Source organism: Micromys minutus, assembly GCF_963924665.1.
Source record: "Micromys minutus genome assembly, chromosome: 10".
NCBI lineage: Eukaryota > Metazoa > Chordata > Mammalia > Rodentia > Muridae > Micromys > Micromys minutus.
Genome location: NC_137979.1, coordinates 63,248,309 through 63,271,111, shown reverse-complemented (window position 1 = coordinate 63,271,111; position 22,803 = coordinate 63,248,309). Strand labels below are relative to the sequence as shown.

At 53.4% G+C, this 22,803-nt stretch overlaps 1 protein-coding gene across 1 annotated transcript in view; it reads left to right on the top strand.

Annotated features, from left to right (window-relative positions):
• Positions 1-22,803, top strand: part of DNAH17 (dynein axonemal heavy chain 17) — a gene marked incomplete at both ends in the record, with an annotated part of 105,900 nt that overhangs the window by 72,642 nt on the left and 10,455 nt on the right. The window contains 17 exons of the mRNA XM_080924155.1: positions 821-985; positions 3,163-3,258; positions 3,340-3,557; positions 4,388-4,595; positions 4,824-4,939; positions 7,907-8,099; positions 9,635-9,870; positions 10,510-10,632; positions 12,099-12,303; positions 13,429-13,593; positions 14,674-14,814; positions 15,053-15,223; positions 16,203-16,325; positions 17,436-17,629; positions 19,208-19,356; positions 21,054-21,181; positions 21,430-21,693. Of these exons, the coding sequence (XP_080780281.1) occupies positions 821-985; positions 3,163-3,258; positions 3,340-3,557; positions 4,388-4,595; positions 4,824-4,939; positions 7,907-8,099; positions 9,635-9,870; positions 10,510-10,632; positions 12,099-12,303; positions 13,429-13,593; positions 14,674-14,814; positions 15,053-15,223; positions 16,203-16,325; positions 17,436-17,629; positions 19,208-19,356; positions 21,054-21,181; positions 21,430-21,693 (2,895 nt within the window). The remainder of the gene's footprint in view (positions 1-820; positions 986-3,162; positions 3,259-3,339; positions 3,558-4,387; positions 4,596-4,823; positions 4,940-7,906; positions 8,100-9,634; positions 9,871-10,509; positions 10,633-12,098; positions 12,304-13,428; positions 13,594-14,673; positions 14,815-15,052; positions 15,224-16,202; positions 16,326-17,435; positions 17,630-19,207; positions 19,357-21,053; positions 21,182-21,429; positions 21,694-22,803) is intronic.

Sequence of the window (22,803 nt, the reverse complement as noted above, 5' to 3'; positions counted from 1 at the left end):
GAACTCAAGACCTTTGGAAGAGTAGTCAGTGCTCTTAACCGCTGAGCCATCTCTCCAGCCCATACTTACTGGCTTCTTACAAACCTCCCTTTCATGCCACATTGATTGTCTAGGTTTCTGCGTGGCTTTAAACACCCTCTCTGTGGAGTCCAGCTACCGTACCACCATGGCCTCCCTACCCATGATTCCCAGCCCCCTCCTCCCTGGGAGTTTTTGACCCCCATTTCCAGCTTCTCTCCTACTCTTCAACCAACCTGCGGGACATTAATCATCTTCCCCCATTCCCACCGCAGGCCCTTCAACAATCTTTCAACTCACAACTTTTATTAAGGAGTCACACTTTGTAGTCTTGTCTGGCCTGGAACTCACCATCTAGACCAGGCTAGCCTTGAACTTTGGGCAGTCTCCCTGCCTCTGCCTGCCAAGTGCTTGGATCACATACTTGTGCATCCCCCCCATTGACATTTATTTATTTATTTATTCATTCATTTATTCATTTATTTTATGTATGTGAGTGTTCCAATCTGCATGTCAGAAGAGGACATCAGATCACACGATAGATGTGGTTGCTGGGGATTGAACTCAGGACCTCTGGAAGAGCAGACAGCGCTCGTAACCACTGAGTCATCTCTCCAGCCCTTCAGTTGACATTTTTTAAATCTGGTCCCCTTGGCTCTAGGCATTTGTCTCAGATATGTAGTTTCATGTAAACACTCTTCCCTTTTCCTGAGTCTGAGGCCACCAGCCCACGGGCAAGTGGCACACACTAGCCGTCTGTCCTCGGCAGGCTTCTGCAGCCTCCCGGCTTCTCCCTCCCTAGGTGGATGACCTAAAGGCCAAGCTGGCAGTTCAGGAAGCTGAGCTGAAGCAGAAGAATGAAAATGCAGACAAGCTGATCCAGGTGGTGGGCGTGGAGACTGAGAAGGTTAGCAAGGAGAAGGCCATTGCCGACGAGGAGGAGATCAAGGTGGAGGTCATCAATAAGGTAGGTCTCATGCGCCGCCCTGAGGGCTCAGGTGCCACCCACCGGCAGGACCCAGGCTGAGACATTTGTCCATCTGCCCAACCCCGAGAACCCCAGGAGAGAAGGTCCTACCCTACTGCAGGCTGGATTCCAAGAGGATTCTTAGAGAGTGCTCACAGCCAGCCGAGATCCTCACAGAGAAAAGCCCACCATTGTAGTCTCTCCACTGCATCCTGGCCCCAACACCTCACACGAGTCATCATCATCTTCGCTGTGTTGCTCTGGTTTTGGGGGAGCTGACGATTGATCCTAGTACTTCTCACATGCTAACTAAGAAGTGCGGAACCACAGTCACATCCCGAACCCTCTCCTGACTGTGTGCTCTGAGGCAGAGTCTCACCAAGTTGCCCATTCTAGCCTCAAACTCGTAACCTTTGTGCCTCAGCATCTCAAGTAGTAGGGAGCACAGATGTGTGTCGCCAGGCCTGGCTTCCCTTTGCATCTTAATGGGGTGCTTGGTTCTGCGAGTGTGTGAAGGTCAAGGGACACCACCAAATCACCAGTCCTTCTCTGACTTCTGCTCCTGCCTCTACCACGTAGAGACAATGGGCTCAAGGTAATGTCCTCAGGCCCGTACATGAATCGTGGATAAATGAAGTCCCCACTGCTACTGCCCCCTCTGTCTGGAGATGGTAGCCGTAGCCCCCTCTGTCTGGAGATGGTAACCGGCACCCATTCAGCAAGCAGACCTTCACACTCCGGGCACTCTAGTTTCTTCCCTGAACCAGTCAGGTGGAGCCAGAGCTGAGCAGGGAGGAGAGCCAGGCTCAGAGGACCAGGAGCTGGGTCCTCATTCCCCTTTTAACCTGCAGAACCAACAGCCTGTGAGGTAGATAAATTGAAGCTCAGGGTAGGCCATAAATTTTCCAGGGTTTTAAGCTAGCAGATGGCATAGGATTCAAGGCCAAACAAAGACCTTGTGACCATTTCCCAATGACAGCAATGCAGTGGTTAACGTCCTGTCCCGGCACTTTCCCCTCCCTAGACCTCCATCCACGTGGGGCGCTTCCAGAAGAAGCTAGGGATTACCCCACCACCTCTGCTGAACTTTGTTCTCTATGTCTGCTCCCCTTAGTTATGCCCTAAAAGATGGCCCTAAAGGGTCTTTAGGGAGAAAAGACTGTCCTCTGTCCTCCCCCAAAACCCAACAACATACTTGGGGTCCAATGACTGCTCCCTGACTCTCCTATCACCCAGATACTGCTCTTGTGCAAAGACACCCAGTCACTATGACCTCTGAACTTTGCAAGAAGGCTAAGGGTCCTTTCCCACCAAGCAAAGGAGTGAGTGCGTGAATGCCTGCTTTCATGAATGTATTAGTGCTTGTGTGCATGCGTGAATGAGAATAGGGGTTCCCTCATGAGAGAATGAATGCTCACTCGTGTGAATGGCAGGGACGGGTGACTTGTTCTGAGATCTAGTTTTGAAAGGATCATGCAATGTGGCCTCAAAGTGAAGAGGGAGAGAGAAGGGCTGGAGTTTCTCTTCAGTCCGGGGACCTAGAACTGATAGAGGGACCCAATCCCAACTGAGCACCGCAAATCCCTTATCACATGGTTGGTCTCATCTGAGAGCAAGAGGCAGGGGCCAAGTAGACACGGCAAAGGAGGCTGGTCTTATGAGCACACCACAAACACTAGTGATTGGGGTATCCAACGAAGACAACATGGTATCCAGTGGGAGGGACCCAGAAGCAAGGATGTAGCTACAAGGAGAGTTCACCTCATTCACCCCATCCTCCTGCCTGCCCTTCTTGGATGAGTGGGTGGAGATGAATGAATGGATAGGCGGGTGGGTGGGTGGTGGGTCGTTGGGTGGGTGGGTGGATGAATGGCTGGTTGAGTAGGTGGGTAGATGGGTGGGTGGGTAGGTAGATGGATATATAGATGGATAGATGGATGGATGGATGGATGGATGGATGGATGGGTGGGTAGATGGGTAGATGAATGGATGGATGAGTTTGTAGATGGATGGTTGGATAAATGGGTAGATGGATGGTTGGGTAAGTGGGTGGATGAATGGATGGATGGATGGATGGATGGATGAGCAGGCAGGTGGGTGGATGGGTGGATGGGTAGATATGTGCATCAATGTTTGGACAGGCCTACACTGAACTTTCTTGTTTGTCTCCCTTTTAGAACGTTACTGAAAAACAGAAAGCCTGTGAAACGGACCTGGCCAAGGCAGAGCCAGCCCTGTTGGCTGCCCAAGAGGCCCTGGATACCCTGAACAAGGTGACAAAGGACGTGGAAAGAAAAGAGGCTGGGATGGCCACGTGGTGTTCAGGGGTGACAGTCATGCGTTTGTCCCTGTAGAACAACCTGACCGAGCTGAAGTCCTTTGGATCCCCGCCAGACGCTGTGGTCAACGTCACAGCCGCCGTCATGATTCTGACGGCACCTGGGGGCAAGATCCCCAAGGACAAGAGCTGGAAGGCTGCCAAGATCATGATGGGCAAGGTGGACACCTTCCTAGACTCACTAAAGAAGTTCGACAAGGAGCACATCCCCGAGGCCTGCCTAAAGGCCTTCAAGTAAGCGGTAGGGCAGGGCTCGCCTGCCCCTTCACCCTGGAGCCGCAGAGGGATGATCAGGGCAAAGGATGGCCTCATTCCGGGGAGCCCTTCCCCCACTGGAAGGGAACTGGGACAGACAGACCGGCAACTACACATTTAAATCACAGCTTCTCCCATATACAGCTGACAGGGTGAACGGGGGGTTTGGGGGAGACAACCTAGGGCTTCACACACACACACACACACACACACACACGCTCACAACCTCGGAGTGGACTGGTATCTGTTGCCGTCTTGGACACAGGCACGGGCTCACCCCAATCTGAGTGTTCTCTGGGTTCTGCTGTGCGTGCCCACTGTGAGGGCCTCTCTTGTGGATAGCACTGGAACTTGAGAAGGTATCTTGGGGACCCCACTGACATTTGCAAGGCCCTCCCATTTTTGTGAACACTGCAGGACTAGTGTCCTTGTCTCGTGCCCTCTGGTGACCCTTCTTCAGGTGCCACTAGAAAAGAAGGCCACCCTGTGACTTGAGTATCTCCAACCCCTGTCCATGAAGGAGACCGTTCAAACACTAGAACTATTTGACCACTATGGAATAATTTAAGGCACAGGAAAACTGCGGTGTGAACATCTGTCATAGGATCCGATGCCCTCTTTTGGTGTGTCTAAGGACAGCGACAGTGTACTCACATACACAAAATAAACAAATCTTAAAAAAAAAAATATATCTCCCAGTGATGCTGCCGTTACACAGCCTGAGACGCAGAACCAGCCACTCGGAGCGGGTACAAGGGCTTGTGTCCTGTCTTGGCTCTGCTCAGCACCCATGCTTTCTTTCCTCCCAGGCCGTACCAAGGCAACCCCACCTTTGACCCTGAATTCATTCGCTCCAAGTCCACAGCCGCCGCGGGCCTGTGCTCCTGGTGCATCAACATCGTGCGCTTCTATGAGGTCTACTGCGATGTGGCGCCCAAGAGGCAGGCCCTGGAGGAGGCCAACGCGGAGCTGGCTGAGGCGCAGGAGAAACTGTCCCGGATCAAGAACAAGATTGCTGTAAGTGCTCGCCATCCGGGAGGCCCTGTGAGACGCCACTCCCCGTGCCACTTAATGTTTCTGCTTAAAACACATTGGCACAGCCCTCCTGAGTTAGCAAAAGACTTGAATAGGAAGGCACTGCAGAGCAAGTCAGGGGATTATGGGAGTTGGGGAGGGACGGTATGCTGGGTCTTTAGGCCCTGAGCTTCTGGGACCTGGGAACATCCCTCCAACCTGATTTTTCAGGAACTCAATGCCAACCTGAGCAACCTTACCTCCGCATTTGAAAAAGCAACAGCTGAGAAAATCAAGTGTCAGCAGGAGGCTGATGCCACCAACAGGGTGATCTCATTGGCTAACAGGTAGGTGGGCCCTCACTGGCCACACCTCCAACAGGGTGATCTCATTGGGTAACAGGTAGATGGGGCCCTTACTGGCCACGCCTCCAACAGGGTGGTCTCATTGGCTAACAGGTAGGTGGGCCCTCACTGGCCACGCCTCCAACAGGGTGGTCTCATTGGGTAACGGATAGCCAGCTCCTCACCCTGGCCATGCCTCCTGTTTCCCAGACCCCATAAGGGCCAAGCTCTCCAAAGGTAGCCGACTTCCCAGGAACCTAGGCCTGCCCAGAGACTTGTCCAGAGTCACCTGCTCTCAAGCCGCACGTTTATCCCAATGTCCTCGGGGAATGATGTCTAGGTCTTTGTAGATGAAGCACCAGAATCCAACTCAGTAGAATTGGCTTCCGGGCCATAACTATGCAGGAAGGAGCACAGAAAGCTAAGGTGGACAATCTCTACTCACACTATCATTATGCACACTTGCCCCCAAAGAGAGCTTTCCCAACACTCTGAGCCTCACCCGGGAAGGCATTACCACAACCGAGGGACGGAGGCATTAGTCAGTGGCATGGCCGCCACCGGTGCCCACGTTAACGACGCATGCAGCCAGGACTTCTCTAGCCCGCTACAACTCCTGATCCCCCACCTCTGTAAGTAGGTGCTGATGTGTGTGGTTTTGGCTGCCAACAAGAAACAACAACCTGCTGTGCTCAGAACAGGCGCAGCGTTTCTTCCAGTCAGGCGTCCTGGCCGCTGTACCGTCACTCTAGTCTCTGCACACTCAAATTCGACATTGTGCGCTGCCGTGGGTTTGGATTGCAGGGCATTGCTGGTCCCAGGAGTCAGTTGCGGCCCACGCCTGTGCTTTGCACACTCAAGCAGCCCCACTGCAAAGTGTGTGATTTTATGCCCGTATCCAAACCATTACCACACCCACATGTGATCAGTGGAGAGTCACCACCAAGTTGCTTGTGGCTCCAAGCCCTGGAAACCCAGCCTGGTTCTGCTGTTGTTGAGATGGTGTCTCATGTAACCCAGGCTAGCCTCAAACTTCCTATGTATCAGAGGATGGCTATGAACTTCTGATCCCCCTGCCTCCACTCCCCAAGTGCTGGTATTACAGGCAGGTACCACCATACTTGATTTACGCAGTGCCAGGGATTGAACCCATGGCCTTGTGTGTACTAGGCCACCTTTCTCCTGACTGAGCCACAGCCACAACTCTGTGGTTTTGGTCTTTGAGGCATTCTCACTATGGAGTCAAGGCTAGTCTTGAACTTGCAGTGACCCTCCTGACCCTTCTTCCCAAATGCTGGGGTTACAGGTGTGTGCCCTCCACCCTGGCCCCAGTGTGTATTTTATAACAAAAATGCACCTGTGCAGGCCTGCCACCCGCAGGCCCATAGTCAGCACAGGGTTCACAGCCTCCATGGAGGGACAGCACGGTTCTGGAGCTTGGCTGCACCAATTTATGCACCCGGTGTGTCACACGCTTCCAGCCACCTGCCCAGGAACTCTTTTGATCCTTAAATGAAAGACACACACACACACACACACACACATATACACACACATACACACACATATGCACACACACATACACACACACATATACACACACATATACACACACATACACACACACACACACATACACACATACACACATATACACATACATACACACACACATACACACATACACACATATACACATACATACACATACACACACATACACACACATACACACACATACACACACATGCACACACATGCACACACATACACACACATACACACACATGCACACACATGCACACACATACACACACACACACACACACGTTAGCTTATTTTTTAAATGCCTTGGCTGGGCAGTTGTAAGCTTCCCGCAGCTAGCCTACTTTTCCCTCTGGTACTCCTGGCTCACACTATCTGAATCTACTTTTAACTTTGCTGCTCTGTTACCTTCTGTGAGGCCCATTGGTCTTTGCTTTCCTGGGATGCTTCTGGGCAGCCCTTCTGGCAGTCAGTTCCCTTTCGCCTACACCCTTGCATCTTGGCCTGCGCAACTCTAAGGGCCCCGCCCTGCCTCCATTTGCCCACCCATTGGCCGTGGACATTTTTGTTGATCAATCAAAAACCAATTGGAGACAAGGACCTCTAGCGTTTGGACATGCAGATTCCCGATTGAATCAAAGCATTAAAACCAGTCTCCCAGCACCGGGGTTCTAGTGACAGACTCCATTCTGTGAACACCTGTTTTCTTATTGCCCATCCTGGGGGCTGACAGCCGTTGATTTTCTCAGTGGTTAGCATGATTCGGGTGCTCTGGGAAGGTCCCAGGCCACCTCCCTCAGCTGGTGGCTCAGATGTACCCCCCCCCACCTGTCTGAGGGAGGTGACCGCATCAGTTATGAAAACCAGAGCAGACTCTGGCCACTGGGAAGCAAGGTCACTGGGCACGGCACCAACATGCAGTACTAACCCAGGCAGCACTTTCAGACCCACCGGGTACCAGTCTTCCAGTTAGCGGCCTAGGAAGTTCCACACATGGGCTGGAACTCCTACAGGGCCAGCAGCCCCATAACGCCACAGTGACATAGCGACACCACTGCCTGCCAGCCAAGCATGCCAGTGGAGCACAGGAGCATCAGCACAGCGAAGGAACGTGGGTACAGGTGGCCTGGCCGGGCACAGGGAGCAGAGGCAGCATCCCCAAGTGTCACCAACACGAGCCATTTGGTTTGTTTGTTTCTATGAATTCCCTCCAAAGCTTGGCGGCTGCCAGGCCATCAAGTCAGGCAAGCATTCGGCGACCCGACCCCGTATGAACACCGGGGCATCTCGGGTCACCTTGCTGTTCGCACCTGTCCAGCTTGTCTGCTGGCTGGGTGGCCCGCTGTGAGGCAGCGCTCAGACCCGCCCCTGTGCTGACTAGCTCACCCATGCATGGCCCCCTGTTTGTTCCTTGTTCTCTGGCAGACTTGTGGGAGGACTGGCTTCAGAAAATGTGCGCTGGGCTGAGTCGGTGGAGAACTACAAGAAGCAGGGCGTGACGCTGTGTGGGGACGTGCTGCTCATCTCTGCCTTTGTCTCCTACGTGGGCTACTTCACCAAGAAGTACCGGAATGAGCTGATGGAAAAATTCTGGGTCCCTTACATCAATAAACTAAAGGTAAGAGAGAGGTACCCTGGTGGCTATGACTCGGGGAAACTGAGGTGCTCCCCACAGGGCAGACGGGGCTCACATCACCTCTGGCATGTCAAAAGCTGCTTCTCCAAGCATCCGGGAGGGATGCCTCCACAGCTGATGTGGCCAGAGCCAGCTTCAGGACCTGGACACAAAGTGAGCCCTGGGGAGATGGCTCGGTCTGTAAAGTGTCGCAGAGACGTGGGTCCCTAGCACCCACAGGTTAACAAAAAGCCAAGCACGGGAGTGTGCGCCTGTAACCCCGGGTGCCAGGTTTGAGGGTGAAGACAGGATTTCTGGGGCTTTCTGGACATCCAGACTCAGCAAATGAGTGAGCTCCAGGTTCAGTGAGAGACCCTGTCTCACGGCAGAAGCCAGAGTGCACTGGCTGCTCTTGCAGGGAACCTGGGTTTGGTTCCCAGCACCCACATGGGGGCCCACGACCACCCGTAGCTCCAATTCCAGGGAACCTGATGCCCTCTTCTGTCCATCCTACAAGGGCATGCACGCACACTTGGGGCTCACACACACAAGCAGGCAAAGCACTATGCACATAAATAAAGATACATTTTAAAAAAATAAGGCAGAGAGTTGGCAGATGACTTAGCTGCTGAGCCTAAAAACCTAGGTCTGGTCCCCAGGACACACACCACACACAGACTGTACACACACACACACACACACACAAACGCATGGATCGATGGACAGAGGGACACACACACAGACTACACACACATATGACCGGATAGATGGACAGATGGACAGATGGATGTAAATTATCCTGAAGCTGTTTGTATTTTAATGTTAATTCTACTTCCCCAAAAAGGGCTGCCTAGTCACATACTCATGAGGTGACTTCATCTGAACCTTCCCATTTTAATTAGTAAAATAAAGGAGAGCCAGTGACTGGGCGGGGTGGGGGGGTGGAGAAAGAGGGTCAGAGGGGAGAGGAGGGAGGAGGACTGAGGAAAACTCCAAGATGGAGATCCTGAAGGATGAACTAGATCCAGGTGGGCTTAACTGGCATTAAATAGCTATGAACATCAAGGATTTTATAGGTCTAATATCTCATATGGAAGGACAATCTGTGTCTTTGTCCATTTGATGGAATCTTGTGTAGAGGGTTTGGGGATTGAGAATTGAATACATAAACCTGTATGAAAATCTATTGGGCCTTGGAGTTGAGCTTGTGTTGGGATTTGGGGTAAAGAAACACCCTGGAGACAGTAAACAGGCGCTGTGAACCCCCAGGGAAGAGAGTCCTGCGGCTGGAGTGAGATCGTGGGGTTGGGGGTGGGGGCGGCTTGGACGAAGAGACAGAGGTACGTGCAGCTCTGTACTAGAAGCAGTGCCCGAGGAGTGAGGCCGCAGGGGCCAATAAAGAGATAAGACATTAATTTATTAATATTTACTGCAACAGATGGGGACACACAGACATACACACACACACACACACACACAAACACACAAACACACACACGCGGACACAGACACAGAAAGAAAGGACCTCTTCCTCGTAGGTCCCGATTCCCATCACGGAGGGTCTGGATCCCTTGACTCTGTTGACGGACGACGCAGATGTGGCCACCTGGAACAACCAGGGCCTGCCCAGCGACCGCATGTCCACTGAGAACGCCACCATCTTGTGCAACACAGAGCGCTGGCCGTTGATTGTGGATGCCCAGCTTCAAGGCATCAAGTGGATCAAAAACAAATACGGCACTGAACTGAAGGCCATTCGCCTGGGGCAGAAGAGGTGCGGCTGGCACACCGGGCAGCGCGGGGAGGTGGCGGGGCTGTCCCTGTCTCTCTGTACCTCAGGCCCTGTGAGTGAGGTGAATGGCCGTGCCTTGGGCCTCCTGTGTTCATGAGATAGCTGGGGGCCCAGGGTACAGCTGGCACTGGCCAGTGCTGTGGGCAAACACTAATGCTGGCCCAGCAGCAAAGAATCAAGTCAGCCCCTTTCTCCACTCCACAGGGGAGAGCAACTAGACCTAGGCCCTTTGGCCATTGTCCCGCCCTGGGGCTGCAGGCTGGTCTCCCATCTCGCCTGTGGTTTGCATTCTGCTCCCACAAGAGATTGGAGAGCTATCAGCGCCTGGATGACAGGAGCTTCCAGGCAGATTCCTGGTGCCCTAGAACAGGCCCAGACAGAGCAGGGGGAAGATTTAGCTACACAGCCTGAGCACCCCTCCCACCATCACCCAGGCTCCTACCCAAAGGTCCCAACCCGTAAGCCCACAGATGACTGGGGGAGGAGAAACCGGTCTTGACTCCCTGGTGAGCTCCCTGGACACATTCCTTCCCTCAGGGCCAGGGCTGCCTCTTGGGGCTTGCCTTGTTTCCCACGCCTCCCCACCCCCCAAGTCACACCCTGTCTCTATTCTGTGCCCAGCTACCTGGACATCATTGAGCAGGCCATCTCAGAAGGTGACACCTTACTCATCGAGAACATTGGCGAAACCGTAGACCCCGTGCTCGACCCATTGCTGGGCAGGAACACAATAAAAAAGGGGAGGTGAGAAGTCACACCCACCCCACCCCATCCAAGATGAACCCCTTTAAAGTGCAGCCCCAGATGCCTCTCTTCTCTAAATGCTGAGAAGGCAGAAAGGAGCCAAGTGCTCCACCCAGAGATGAGGGAGTGTGTGGGTCTTTCACAGTGCCTGGCCTCTCTTCATGCATCTCAAAATCTTGAGACTTAGAATTCTTTCTTAAAATCCTTCACAACTCACATTCCTCTTCTTACTCCATCTTGTCCAACTCCCTGTGAACTGCTTTCCCTTCCCAACGTGTTTTCCTTCTACTGTCAAAACACACACACACACACACACACACACACACACACACACACACACACACACACGGATGGACATTTTGTCCACATGCATGTCTGTGTGCTATGTGTGTGCCTAGTACCAGTAATGGCCAGAAGAGGGCGCCAGGCCCTCTGGAGCTGAAGTTACAGGCACCCCTGAGCCGCCACGTCGGAGAAGTGCTCTTAACTGCTGGGCTGTCTGTCTCTCCAGCCCCACTGCACGCCCTTTGTTTTAACAGCCCACTGGGTTTAATTACGATCACTTGCTTGAGCATGGGTGTGGGGCCATCCACTGGAGCACGGGTGACTGAGCAGTGAAGAAAAGTGACCCCTGCTCCCCGAGTGGCCATTAGCTGCCAACAGCTCCTCAGGGAGGGGGCGCGGCCTCCCTTTTCAGTTTTCAAAACATTTTCTGCACGCATCTATTCACGTCTCTTGTGTACGTGTGGGCACACGCCTGCTGCAGGACTGTAGGTCAAAGGTCAGCATATGGTTGAGTCAAAGATTGACTGTCTCCTCCTACCTCCTGCATCCCAGGGATTGAATTCAGGGTGCCAAGCTTGGCAGAAAACCCCTTTACCCACTGAGCCTTCTTCTGCCTCCCCCCACCACCACCCCTTTCCATTGACTGGACTGAGCACATTGAACTGCTTTTATAGTACAGAGGAAGTAAACCAACTTTTAGAGCAGATAGGAATCACCTGCCAGTGTTGGGGCTTGCACAGAAGCCCCAGGACAAGGGTGGCGTTCAGTGCAAACATCCTGATGTCTGACAAGGCCCCCTCCCCGAACATGGATGCTGATACTCAAAGACCGCAGGGGTTTGGGGTAGTGAGGGAAGTGAGCTCAACCAGGAGAGAAGGGGAGCGGGGCCTGGGAAGAGTGATCCACGGGCAGCTGCAGAACTGCTTGGCAGATGGTTACCTGCTCAGGGACATCAACACCCCCGGGCAGACAAAGTAGCCACCAGAGGAAAGGACAGACATGGCCTCCAGGGGCCACTTGCACCCTGCCACGGAGTGTTTGTCAGCCAAGGAGGTTAGGGGAAGGGTGGGTGGGGTGCAGTGGCCCTGTGGCTAAACTTTGTGCCCCCCCACCCCACCACCACCCCACCTCCACCCCCACACCCCTGCTCCTCCCCCCCAACCCCCCCCCTCACCTGACAGGTTCATTAAGATCGGCGACAAGGAGGTGGAATACCACCCCAATTTCCGCCTGATTCTTCACACCAAGTACTTCAACCCCCACTACAAACCCGAGATGCAGGCACAGTGCACGCTCATCAACTTCCTGGTCACCAGAGACGGGCTTGAGGACCAGCTCCTGGCCGCTGTGGTGGCCAAGGAGCGTCCAGATCTGGAGCAGCTCAAGGTAACTTCCTCTGACAGAAATGGGCCAGGTGGGGGGCCTGTGGGCCACCATGGACCTCACGTGGCCACAGTGGGCCACACCAGTCCTTCCTTCCACCCCAAACTCAGTTCTACACCAGCACCCTCAGATGACCCTGAAGATCAAAGACGGTCCCCAGAATGGCTTCATGCCTGGCTGGCTGGGACTCATAGCAGAGCATTTGTCTAGCATATTAAAACTCTTGGTTCAACTCTTGGCAGCATAAAGAAAACTCAGGGTTCTGGGCTGGGGACATAGCTCATACGGTAATATGTTTGAGGCATAATCTAAGGACTGAATTTCACATACACATATATATACAAACACATACAATATACATATACACATATATACACATACACAAACATATACACATACACATATATACACATACACACACATATACACACATACACATACACACATACACACACACATACACATATACACACATACACATATACACATACACACACACATACACACACATACACACACATATACACACATACACACATACACATACACACATACACACACACATACACATATACACACATACACATATACACATACACACATACACATATACACATACACACACATACACACACTAACCCCAGGACCCAGAAAAGGCTGCTGTGTACTTGCAACCCCAGGGTTGGGCAGACAGGTTGTAGACACAGGAGGCCTCTGGGACTTGCTGGCCAGACAATCTAGCCTAATAAGTGAGCCCCGGATTCCAGTAAGAGACCCCATCTTTAAAAAAACAAGTTGAACCGAGCCTGATGCTCTGGCCTTCACACAAACACATGCACACATGCATGACTTCAAGCATGAACATGCATGCACACACCAAGCGTGGCCAACTATACCGGCCACTTCCTCAGCCCTGCCTCGGCTACACACAGTGGCTCTCAGTCTCCACAGCAAGAGACCTGGCAGTCCGGAGTGGAGGCTGGCACCTCCATGGCTACCCTACATGCTGGGTGTCATGTCTCTTGCTGTGGAGCTGGGCCTCCACTCTAGAGAGACCTGGCAGCAGAGGTCAGACCAGGGCCCAGCAGATTGTTGCTCTGCTCCCCGGGGGCCCCCATGTTCCCGTAGGCAAACCTCACCAAATCTCAGAATGAGTTCAAGATCGTGCTGAAGGAGCTGGAAGATTCTCTACTGGCTCGGCTATCGGCTGCGTCGGGGAACTTTCTGGGAGACACTGCCTTGGTGGAAAACCTGGAGACCACCAAGCACACAGCCAATGAAATTGAGGAGAAGGTAGGTCTGTCCCCATAGGCCACTCTGCACAAAGGAGGCTTGGCAGCCTGCTGCATAAGTACAATTGGGTGCCTGTGTCTTTGTTAGGGTTTTAAAAAAATTATCATATATAAGTGCACTGTAGCCGTCTTCAGACAGTCCAGAAGAGGGCATCAGATCTCATTTCAGATGGTTGTGAGCCACCATGTGGTTGCTGAAATTTGAACTCAGGACCTCTGAAAGTGCAGTCAGTGCTCTTAACCGCTGAGCCATCTCTCCAGCCCCATTAGTTAGGGTTTTATTGCTATGAACAGACACCATGACCGAGGCAAGTCTTATAAAGGACATTTAATTGGGGCTGGCTTACAGGTTCAGAGGTTCAGTCCAGTATCATCAAGGTGGGAACATGGCAGCATCCAGGCAGGCATGGTGCAGGAGGAGCTGAGAGTTCAACATCTTCATCTGAAGGCTACTAACAGAATACTGACTTCCAGAAAGCTAGGGACTAGGGTATTAAAACCCACACCCACAGGGACTCTCCTACTCCAACAAGGCCATACCTCTTAATAGTGTCACTACCTGGGCTGATCATATACAAACCACTGTGATGGTTTGCTGTGACTTTCAACAAAGTCATAATGAGGAATTCAGTAGGCCAGGTTGTCCTGTGGGCATGTCTGTGGGGGGACAGTCTTGATTGTTAACTGATGTGGAAAGACCCATCTCACTGTGGGTGGCACCATTCCCTAGGCTGGGAGTCCCAGAGAATATGTGTGAGCAGGCTAGCTGAGTGTTGGCATGAGCCTTTACCTCTCCCTGCTCTTGATTTTTGGATGTGATGCTCTTAAGTTTCTGCCTTGACTTCCCCACAAAAGTAGGCTGTCACCTGGAACTGTGAGGCAAATCAACCCCTTCCTCCTGCCAAGTCACTTTTGTTGGGACCTTTTATCACATCAAGAGACAGAGGGAGCTAGTATCTTGCTGTCTGAAAGGCCTTCTAGGGGACTTCTGAGGAACAAAGGGCTGGGACAGAGTGGACCCCCCACGTGAGTGGCTTGTCCCCCTGGCAGTTCCCTCCAAGCCCCTCTTGTCTGTCCTGAGGTCCAAGAGGCAAAAATCACAGAATCAAAGATCAACGAGGCTCGAGAGAACTACCGCCCAGCTGCAGCGAGGGCCTCTCTGCTCTACTTTATCCTGAACGACCTCAACAAAATCAACCCCATCTATCAGTTCTCGCTCAAGGTCGGCCACCCCCACCCCCACCCCCACCCCGGCACGCTACGGGCCCAGGGGTCCGAGTCAGCAGGGCGCCCCAGGTCAGGGAGCACACGAGATGGCAGGAACCAGAGTGGTGGAGTGGGTCTCTCCACCCTACCTTTCTGCCCAGCACCCCAGACAGAATTAACCAGAGGCCACCAAGGACCGCAGACGGCAGCTGCAGAGTCCCTGCCTGTGTTGACCCTGGCCGTCCGTTCCCCAGGCCTTCAACGTGGTGTTTGAGAAAGCCATCCAGAAGACCGAGCCGGCCGACGAGGTGAAGCAGCGCGTGATCAATCTGACGGACGAGATCACCTACTCTGTGTATGTGTACACGGCACGCGGGCTCTTTGAGCGGGACAAGCTCATCTTCTTGGCTCAAGTCACCTTCCAGGTAACGAGCTGCCTTTGTACCCAGTCTTCAGCCTGTGTACTTGCACTGCCCCTCCCCCGGCCCCCAGCTTGTGTTGGAGGCACAGACCCCTACCCAGGTCTGGTGAATACACACATCAGCATTGCTAGGCAGCCTGGGATGTGCATCCGTGTGCCCACACTCCGGCTGAAGTATTGGAAGGTCTTGGTTTGGTTCCGTTGGCTCAATGGCCTGTCTCAGCAGGATGTGTGGCAGGAGCCCAGAGACAAGGCACTGAGCCCAGGAGGCCAGCATCAGCTGTAAACATAGTCGGGCCCTCCTAGGAAGGAAAAAAGGAAGGAAGGACAGATAGACAGATGGACAGTGGCCTCAGTCCCATTTGAAAGGACTGCCCAAGGTGACAGAGCTTTAGGTGCCCTGGTTCTGGAGACTTGGAAGGACCAAGGTCTGGGTGCGACATCTGACACCAGTCATCCTGCCGCCATGAGAGAACTGGACGGCGTAGACTCCCTTTGAACAAACCATCTCCCTGAGCAACCGCACACCTGGCCCTACTCCCCAGAAAAGGCTGACCTGGGGATCATGATCCCAGTATAGACCGCTCAGGCCCCTTAAATTCCAGCACTTAAGAGGCAGAAGCAGGCCGAGCTCTGTGAGTTCAAGGCTATATGATTCCAAGTCAGCCATGGCTATATGGTGGAAGCCGGTCTCGGCCTAGCCAACCACCCAGACACCCCCACAACCAAAGACTCCAACGTAGGCTGCGTATAGGAGACTTAACAATACGTATTGGTGCAGCCTGGGGCCTCCTCAGAAGACAGGGGCTTTTCCTTTAGGTTGGTAGGAATGTTCTAGAACTAAATTGTGGCTGCAAATTCTGTGAGTGTACCCCTGACACTGGGGTGTGTGCTATAGTGTAAGACACGTTAACGTATGAGTTTCAGCCAGATTTAAAACCACAGAACCGAAAGGCACTTGTCCACCCCGCCCCCGCCCCCAGGTTCTTTCCATGAAGAAGGAGCTGAACCCAGTGGAATTGGACTTTCTCTTGCGGTTCCCCTTCAAGGCGGGTGTCGTGTCCCCTGTGGACTTCCTGCAGCACCAGAGCTGGGGCGGGATCAAGGTGGGTCCTCGTTCTCAGCACCGAACCCCTTCCAGTGCTGGGGAGGCCTGTGCCCCATTGTGGGTGGGAACCAGGATGTCTGCAGCTCACAGGCAGCCCTGCCCCTGTGTTGAGTGTGACATCATCTCCACTGGCCTGCTCAAGTCCAGAAGTCCATAGGGACCTGCGGCCAGTCCCGGGCTCCCCTGTGCCTGCATCCCTCTGCCTCGTCCTGCTCCAAGTCTGGTTACTCCTGAGGCTCCCAGATTCACTCACTGTCAGGAGCCCTCAGGTCCCAGGTTTCAAGCTGCAATCCAAACTGACCAGAGGAAGGCAGCGGCCCAGGCGAGACCCACTGCAGGGCATTTGATCGCTCTGTGAACCCCGAGATGGTGTTAGTTACTGAAAAAAAAAATTTTTTTTCTAGTTGTGGTGTGGCTCAGTCCTTTAATCCCAAACAATGAAGGTAAAATTAGTTTGTAGAAGGAAGCGCTCGTGTTTGAAAGTGATGTCTAATTGGGTGGCAGAGTAACAAATCAGAGAAAGATCTGACAGAACAGGAATGTGCCCAACGCTCATGAGAAGAGAGAGGGGAGGTACTTGAGGGAAGAGTGGGGGGAGAGAGAGAGAGAGAGAGAGAGAGAGAGAGAGAGAGAGACCAAGACCAGATTGAATCAGTTAGCTTGGAGTGGAGTTTGAGCCAGGACAGCTGAGTTGACCAGCCAGCCAGAGCTCAGAAAGAGCTAGAAAGGGTGAGTTTACTCAGCAGTGTCTCAGAGGCTGAAAACTTTCTAGGCCTAGATTAGACTGTACGGAGGCTAGAGTTTCCAGGACCAGGCCTCGGTTAGCAGACAGGCAGCGAGCCTTCGAGACAACAACTATACCAGGAAAATAAAAGTTACTTTTACAGAGCCACCCCTGACCACACCCTCCTTGGACGGAGAGGGGCAGATGTGAGTTCCCCGGGCCACATGCCCCACAGAAGCTTAGCCTGCAGTCGACAGGCAGGACAGGGTGATCTGAGTGACAGGTTACTGTCACCCTCCCCAGTGCCCACTAAGGGCCATCTGGGGAAGGCGCCCACTGACTCAGGGTGTGCACGAGGTCACTGCGCCACCACCTCTGCCTCAGGCCCTGTCGGAGATGGACGAGTTCAAAAACCTGGACAGCGACATTGAAGGCTCCGCCAAGCGGTGGAAAAAACTGGTGGAGTCAGAGGCGCCCGAGAAGGAGATCTTCCCCAAGGAGTGGAAGACCAAGACTGCCCTGCAGAAGCTGTGCATGGTGCGATGCATGAGACCGGACCGCATGACCTACGCCGTCAAGTGAGCAGGCCCCAGCCCCCAGCCCGCGCGTCCTAGAAACCGGATATGTTGTAGACATATGTGGGCCTCCAGCAGCCCTGGCTGACCCAAAACTCGAACTCATCATGTAGCCAAGAACTCTAAACTTCCGCTCCTCCCGTCTCCCCCTCCAGGGTGCTAGAATTACACGTGTGCCCGACTGTGCCCAGTCTTAAGCGGTGCTAAGGACCAAACTCCAGGGCCTTGTGCATGCTTGGCATTTATTGGCTGAACCTTTACTGACCGTACCTCAGCCCTGATCCCGGGTTCTTGTAGGCTCTCGGTGCCTCGGGGTGTGGTCAGCAGCAGGACCTCTGGCCCCACTGGCCTGTATAGAGGGGATGCTCTGGAACACAGGATGGAGAAGCAGAGTCTCCCGCATTAGGCTCTAAGATTGAAAGCATAATCCTCCCGAGACATGTAAATGAGGCCCTTACATTTGGGGGAGTAAAAAAAAAAAAAAAAAAGGCCATCAGCACGGGAGAATCCTCCATGCCTAAAGTTAGTATCAATTAGGCGCCAATCATAAATGAAGAATTGTAATTCTAAGGCCTGAGTCCTCCCATGTGGGGGTGGGAGGGAGGTAAAGGAGGGAGGGGCCCAGCAGAGAGGAGAACCCTAGAGCCCAGGCTCAGAGGGGAGGGGCTGGCTTCTGCCCTTTCCATCTTTCCCTGCAGCCTGCACATAGCCAGATTTCCTCAAAGCCCCTCATGTCCCCACAGAGCTCCCCTCGGACAAAGATGGGCCCTGACACACGTGTACTCACAATTTGAAGGCTTTTTCTGTTTTGTTTTTCTCAGACAGAAAGGGACAAGGCCAGGATCGGTAGGGAAAAAGGGGACCAGGAAAGGATAAATGTCAATATGGCTGAGCTGGGGGGAGGGGAGTCCTGAAATAGTGAGGGAGGGGTGCAGGAAAAGCAAAGGTGCCTGGCCATCTCACATGGGCAGTAAGACCCTCAAAGCCCACCCCAGCCCTGCCATGGTCCTGCTTTCAAAGCGGACGCTAGGCAGTAGCATCTGGCCAGCTTGGGAGACGTAGTGCATCAGCCACCTATGATGGCAGCAAACACGTGGACACTGAAATACAAAGCTCGCCCCAAGCACTGGACCACATGAGAGAACCTCCCAAGGGACCTGGACTGCTGGGGCTGGATCAGAAAGGACTCTCAGATCAAGGGCAGAACCCTTTGTGCCATTCCCTGGGCCTCTGGGATTGAAAGAGGAGCGTACCATTGGGTGCCCAGCATAGATGAAGGCAAGGGGGTGGGGGGCCTCAGCTCCATTGTAGGGTGCTTGCCTAGGATGCACAAAGCTCTGGGTTCAGTTCCCAGCACTGTGCTGATACACAGGGACCTTCAATCCCACCACTTGGAAAGCAATTAATAATTAATTAATTAAAATTTAAAAGGCAAGATGCCACTTCCTTCCCCTTAATTTCTACAGAGGAAGTCCACCCAGAATGGCCCACCCACCTGGGCCAAAGCCACCCACATATCCCTAGCCCTGGTCCCAAGCAGGGCCCAGCTGCCTGTGATCCCACAAAACATGCTCCCCTCAGGAATTTTGTGGAAGAGAAGATGGGCAGTAAGTTTGTAGAGGGCCGGAGTGTGGAGTTCTCCAAGTCCTACGAAGAGAGCAGCCCCTCCACACCAATCTTCTTCATCCTGTCCCCCGGGGTCGACCCCCTCAAAGACGTGGAGGCCCTCGGTAAGCACCGCTGCAGAAATGGGGCCCCGTGGAAACACAATTCGAAACCACACAAACCACATGGAGGGACCCCAGACTCCCTAGAGAGCTAGGTCAAAACCAGCAACTAGCAAAGGCTGCTGGGGTAGAGAAACAAGCCTGCCAGTGGGAGTGAGGGGTGGGCAGAGGGGAGGGTACGCCATACCCAGAGTCACCACGGCACCTTCCAGTCCAAGGCTGGGTCTGTCCCGAAAGGCTTAAAAAGTAGGTCCAGCACCAAGCCTTTGTGGTGCCTAGTTTTATGTCAAATTGACACAAGCTAAAGTCACTTGGGAAGAGAAAAACTCTACTGAGAAAGTGTCCCCACCAGACTGGCCTGTGGCATTTTCTTGGTTGGTGGTTGATGGGGTGGGGGGAGTGTCTAGCTCACTGTGGCAATGCCATCCTAAGCCGGCAGTCCTGGGTGCTCTAAGAAAGCAAACTGAGCGAGCCAGGGAGGAGCAAGCAGCGCCCCTCCACAGCCTCCACCTCCGGGTTCCTGTTGAGTTCCCGATGGCCTTTCATGATGGACTGTGGTTGAGACACAAGCCATGCAAACCCTTTTCTCCCCGAGATGCTTTTGGACATGGTGTGAGAAACAGCAACAGAGACCCTGGCTAAGACACCTTCCTACCTGTTCTCTTCCAACTAGAAACAGCCCTGACTGGGGTACTTCTATCACAGCTGGGGCTGGGGAGGGGACTGCAAAAGGAAACCTGAGAAATTATTGTTTGGGTACAGTTTGGGGGGAGCCTGGGGCGGCTGGTCACATCGCACCTACAGTCAGGCATTCAGCTCAGTTGTCCTTGCTCAGAGACTCTCTTGCTAACGCTGCGATCCTTCACTACAGCCCCTCCCACCATGGTGACCCCCACTAACCATAAAAACATTGTTTTCATTGCTACTTTGTAACTAATTTTGCTACTGTCATGAATCCTAATGGAAACATTGTGTTTTACTACGGTGTCCGTTACCCCTGTGGAAAGACTTCCACACCCAAAGGGTTCAAGACACACTTGTTGAGAAACGTTCTTTGTCACCCAGTCTTGCTTGGACACCAGCCCATAGGGATGGTGCCACTCACTCTGAGGTGAACCCTCCCTCCTTTTGTGAAACACCTCACAGACCTATCTAGAAGGGATTTTCCATGGTGAATCTGTACCTAGTCATGTTGGCAAGGAAAATTGTCCATCACAAATCTGGAAATAAACAAAAAATGATTAAGACGCCATAGCCAGAGCTTGCTACGGGCTGTTAGTCCACCATCAACCGAGTCCACGCTTCTTCCCGGACGAAAGTCAAAAGCAGAGAGCTCATGCAAGAAGACAGTGGCGAGGGTCTCAGCGTGTGTGGTCCATTTCCATGGAATGCCTGTACCAGGCTGAGCACAGGGGCAGAGAACAGACAGCAGCTGCCAGGCAAGGGGAATAGAGAGGGAGTTCAAGGTCACATGGCACTCTGGGGTGGTGATAATGGTACTGGAGAGACAGCTGCACAGCAGGGGCAGTTTCCCCGAATGTCCCTGGGCCACACCTTTTCAGATGACCTATTATGGGATGTGTGTTTCCACCCTACAATAAACAAGATGGGAGGTGCGTGGTGTTCCCGGTTGTGGAATGCAGAACCCGAACCGCGGTTCTGAATCACCCCTGTACTTTTCCTGTTTTTCCCCTCTTTAGGGAAAAAACTGGGATTTACCATAGACAATGGGAAACTCCATAACGTGTCCCTGGGGCAAGGACAAGAGGTGGTGGCCGAGAATGCACTGGATGTGGCTGCCGAGAAAGGACACTGGGTCATTCTGCAGGTGAGGACGCTTTGCCATGGTCTTGTTACTGGGGACGGATAGAACCTCCTGTTGCTGGGGTACCATCTCTACAACTCCCCAACACAGAGCCCCTCCACACACACTCTCCTTAAGTTCCTAAAGGGGTGGTGGAGACCACGTTGTTTATGCTGTGAACCCAGGAAGACAGACAAGGTTGATCCTAAGGCTGAGTTACCCACTGGGATACACTCCTCACCAGTTCGGGTCAGCAGGGTGGGCGCAGCGGGGTCCGCCCAGACCTGAGGCATGGCTCCTTGCTGCAGAACATTCACCTGGTGGCGAAATGGCTGAGCATCCTGGACAAGAAGGTGGAACGTTATAGCTCGGGCAGCCACAGGGACTACCGAGTGTTCATCAGCGCAGAGCCCGCTCCCACCCCTGAGTCACACATCATCCCCCAGGGCATCCTGGAAAACGCCATCAAAATCACCAATGAGCCGCCCACGGGCATGTATGCCAATCTGCACAAGGCGCTGGATCTTTTCACTCAGGTAGGGAGGGTGAGACAGGGAGGCTCCCCCCACGCACAGCCAGGCAAAGGAGAAAAATGCCCAGTAAGCTAAGATGTCCCTCTGAGACCCATGGGGCTCCTCCGTGCTGGCCTCCCACCCACACCACACCAGCTCACTAATGTCACATCAGAGGATGTCCCTGGAAGCTGGGCAAACTCACCAATCAATGAAATCGCAGAGGCGGCATGGCCTCTCTGGACCGCCCTGCCATCGGCAGGGGTTCCCGTCATTACTGTGGCTCCAGAGGCCCTGTCCCATTCTGAGTCACAGTTCTCCCTGATCCAGACCCCACCCTCTGGAGGTATGAAGCTTATCTGGGGCCACCAAGCCTTGCTGCTCAGGGTAATAGGGTAATAGGTGAGGGACAGGTGGTGACGCTGGTCCCCCTGGAGCTGCAGCTCCATGAGCACATGTCCTCTGATGCTGCTCTGAACAAGGCTGTCACGTGACTAGGCTCTTCCCCCACGATCCGTTCTTGTTCCCTCCATAGAGGAGGGTGGGTGCAGGGGCTTGCCTGGCACCCTAGGGCTTCAGGGAGCACCAGGCCTGTCTGGCAGGGTTTCCCCCCCCCGCCCCTCCCCACACACGGGGCTCCTCTGACCTAGCCTCTCAGTCCTCCCACCCTGTCACTCTCAGGGCCACCAGCCCCGCCAGCCCCTTGCTCTCCTCACCAGCCTCCGCTGTACCATTCTGTGGGCACACACTACTTCCTCAGGCTGCACCCGAGGCTCTGGAATCCTGTCTGAGAAACAGGGAACTTCCATACCTCATGTAACACATGGACTATGAATCTACCACAAACCATTCACAACCTGCTCTTAAAGGGCACACCACTGTCACAGCGGGCTGAAGGTAGAGAGCACATGGCGGGTGCAGGGACAGCTGCTGGGATATGGGTGACAGATGGGCGGGGTACCATCAACAGTGCCTTCCCCTCTAGCCAGCCTGCAGTGTCCCGGGTGCTGGTACTGTAGGGGCACTCCAGTGCACGGCCAACTTCTTTTCAATAAATAGGAGTACACTAAAATGGCGCTTAAAAGCTATGTTGGGTGGCCAGTGAGATCACTCAGCAAGTAAGGGTGCTCGCCA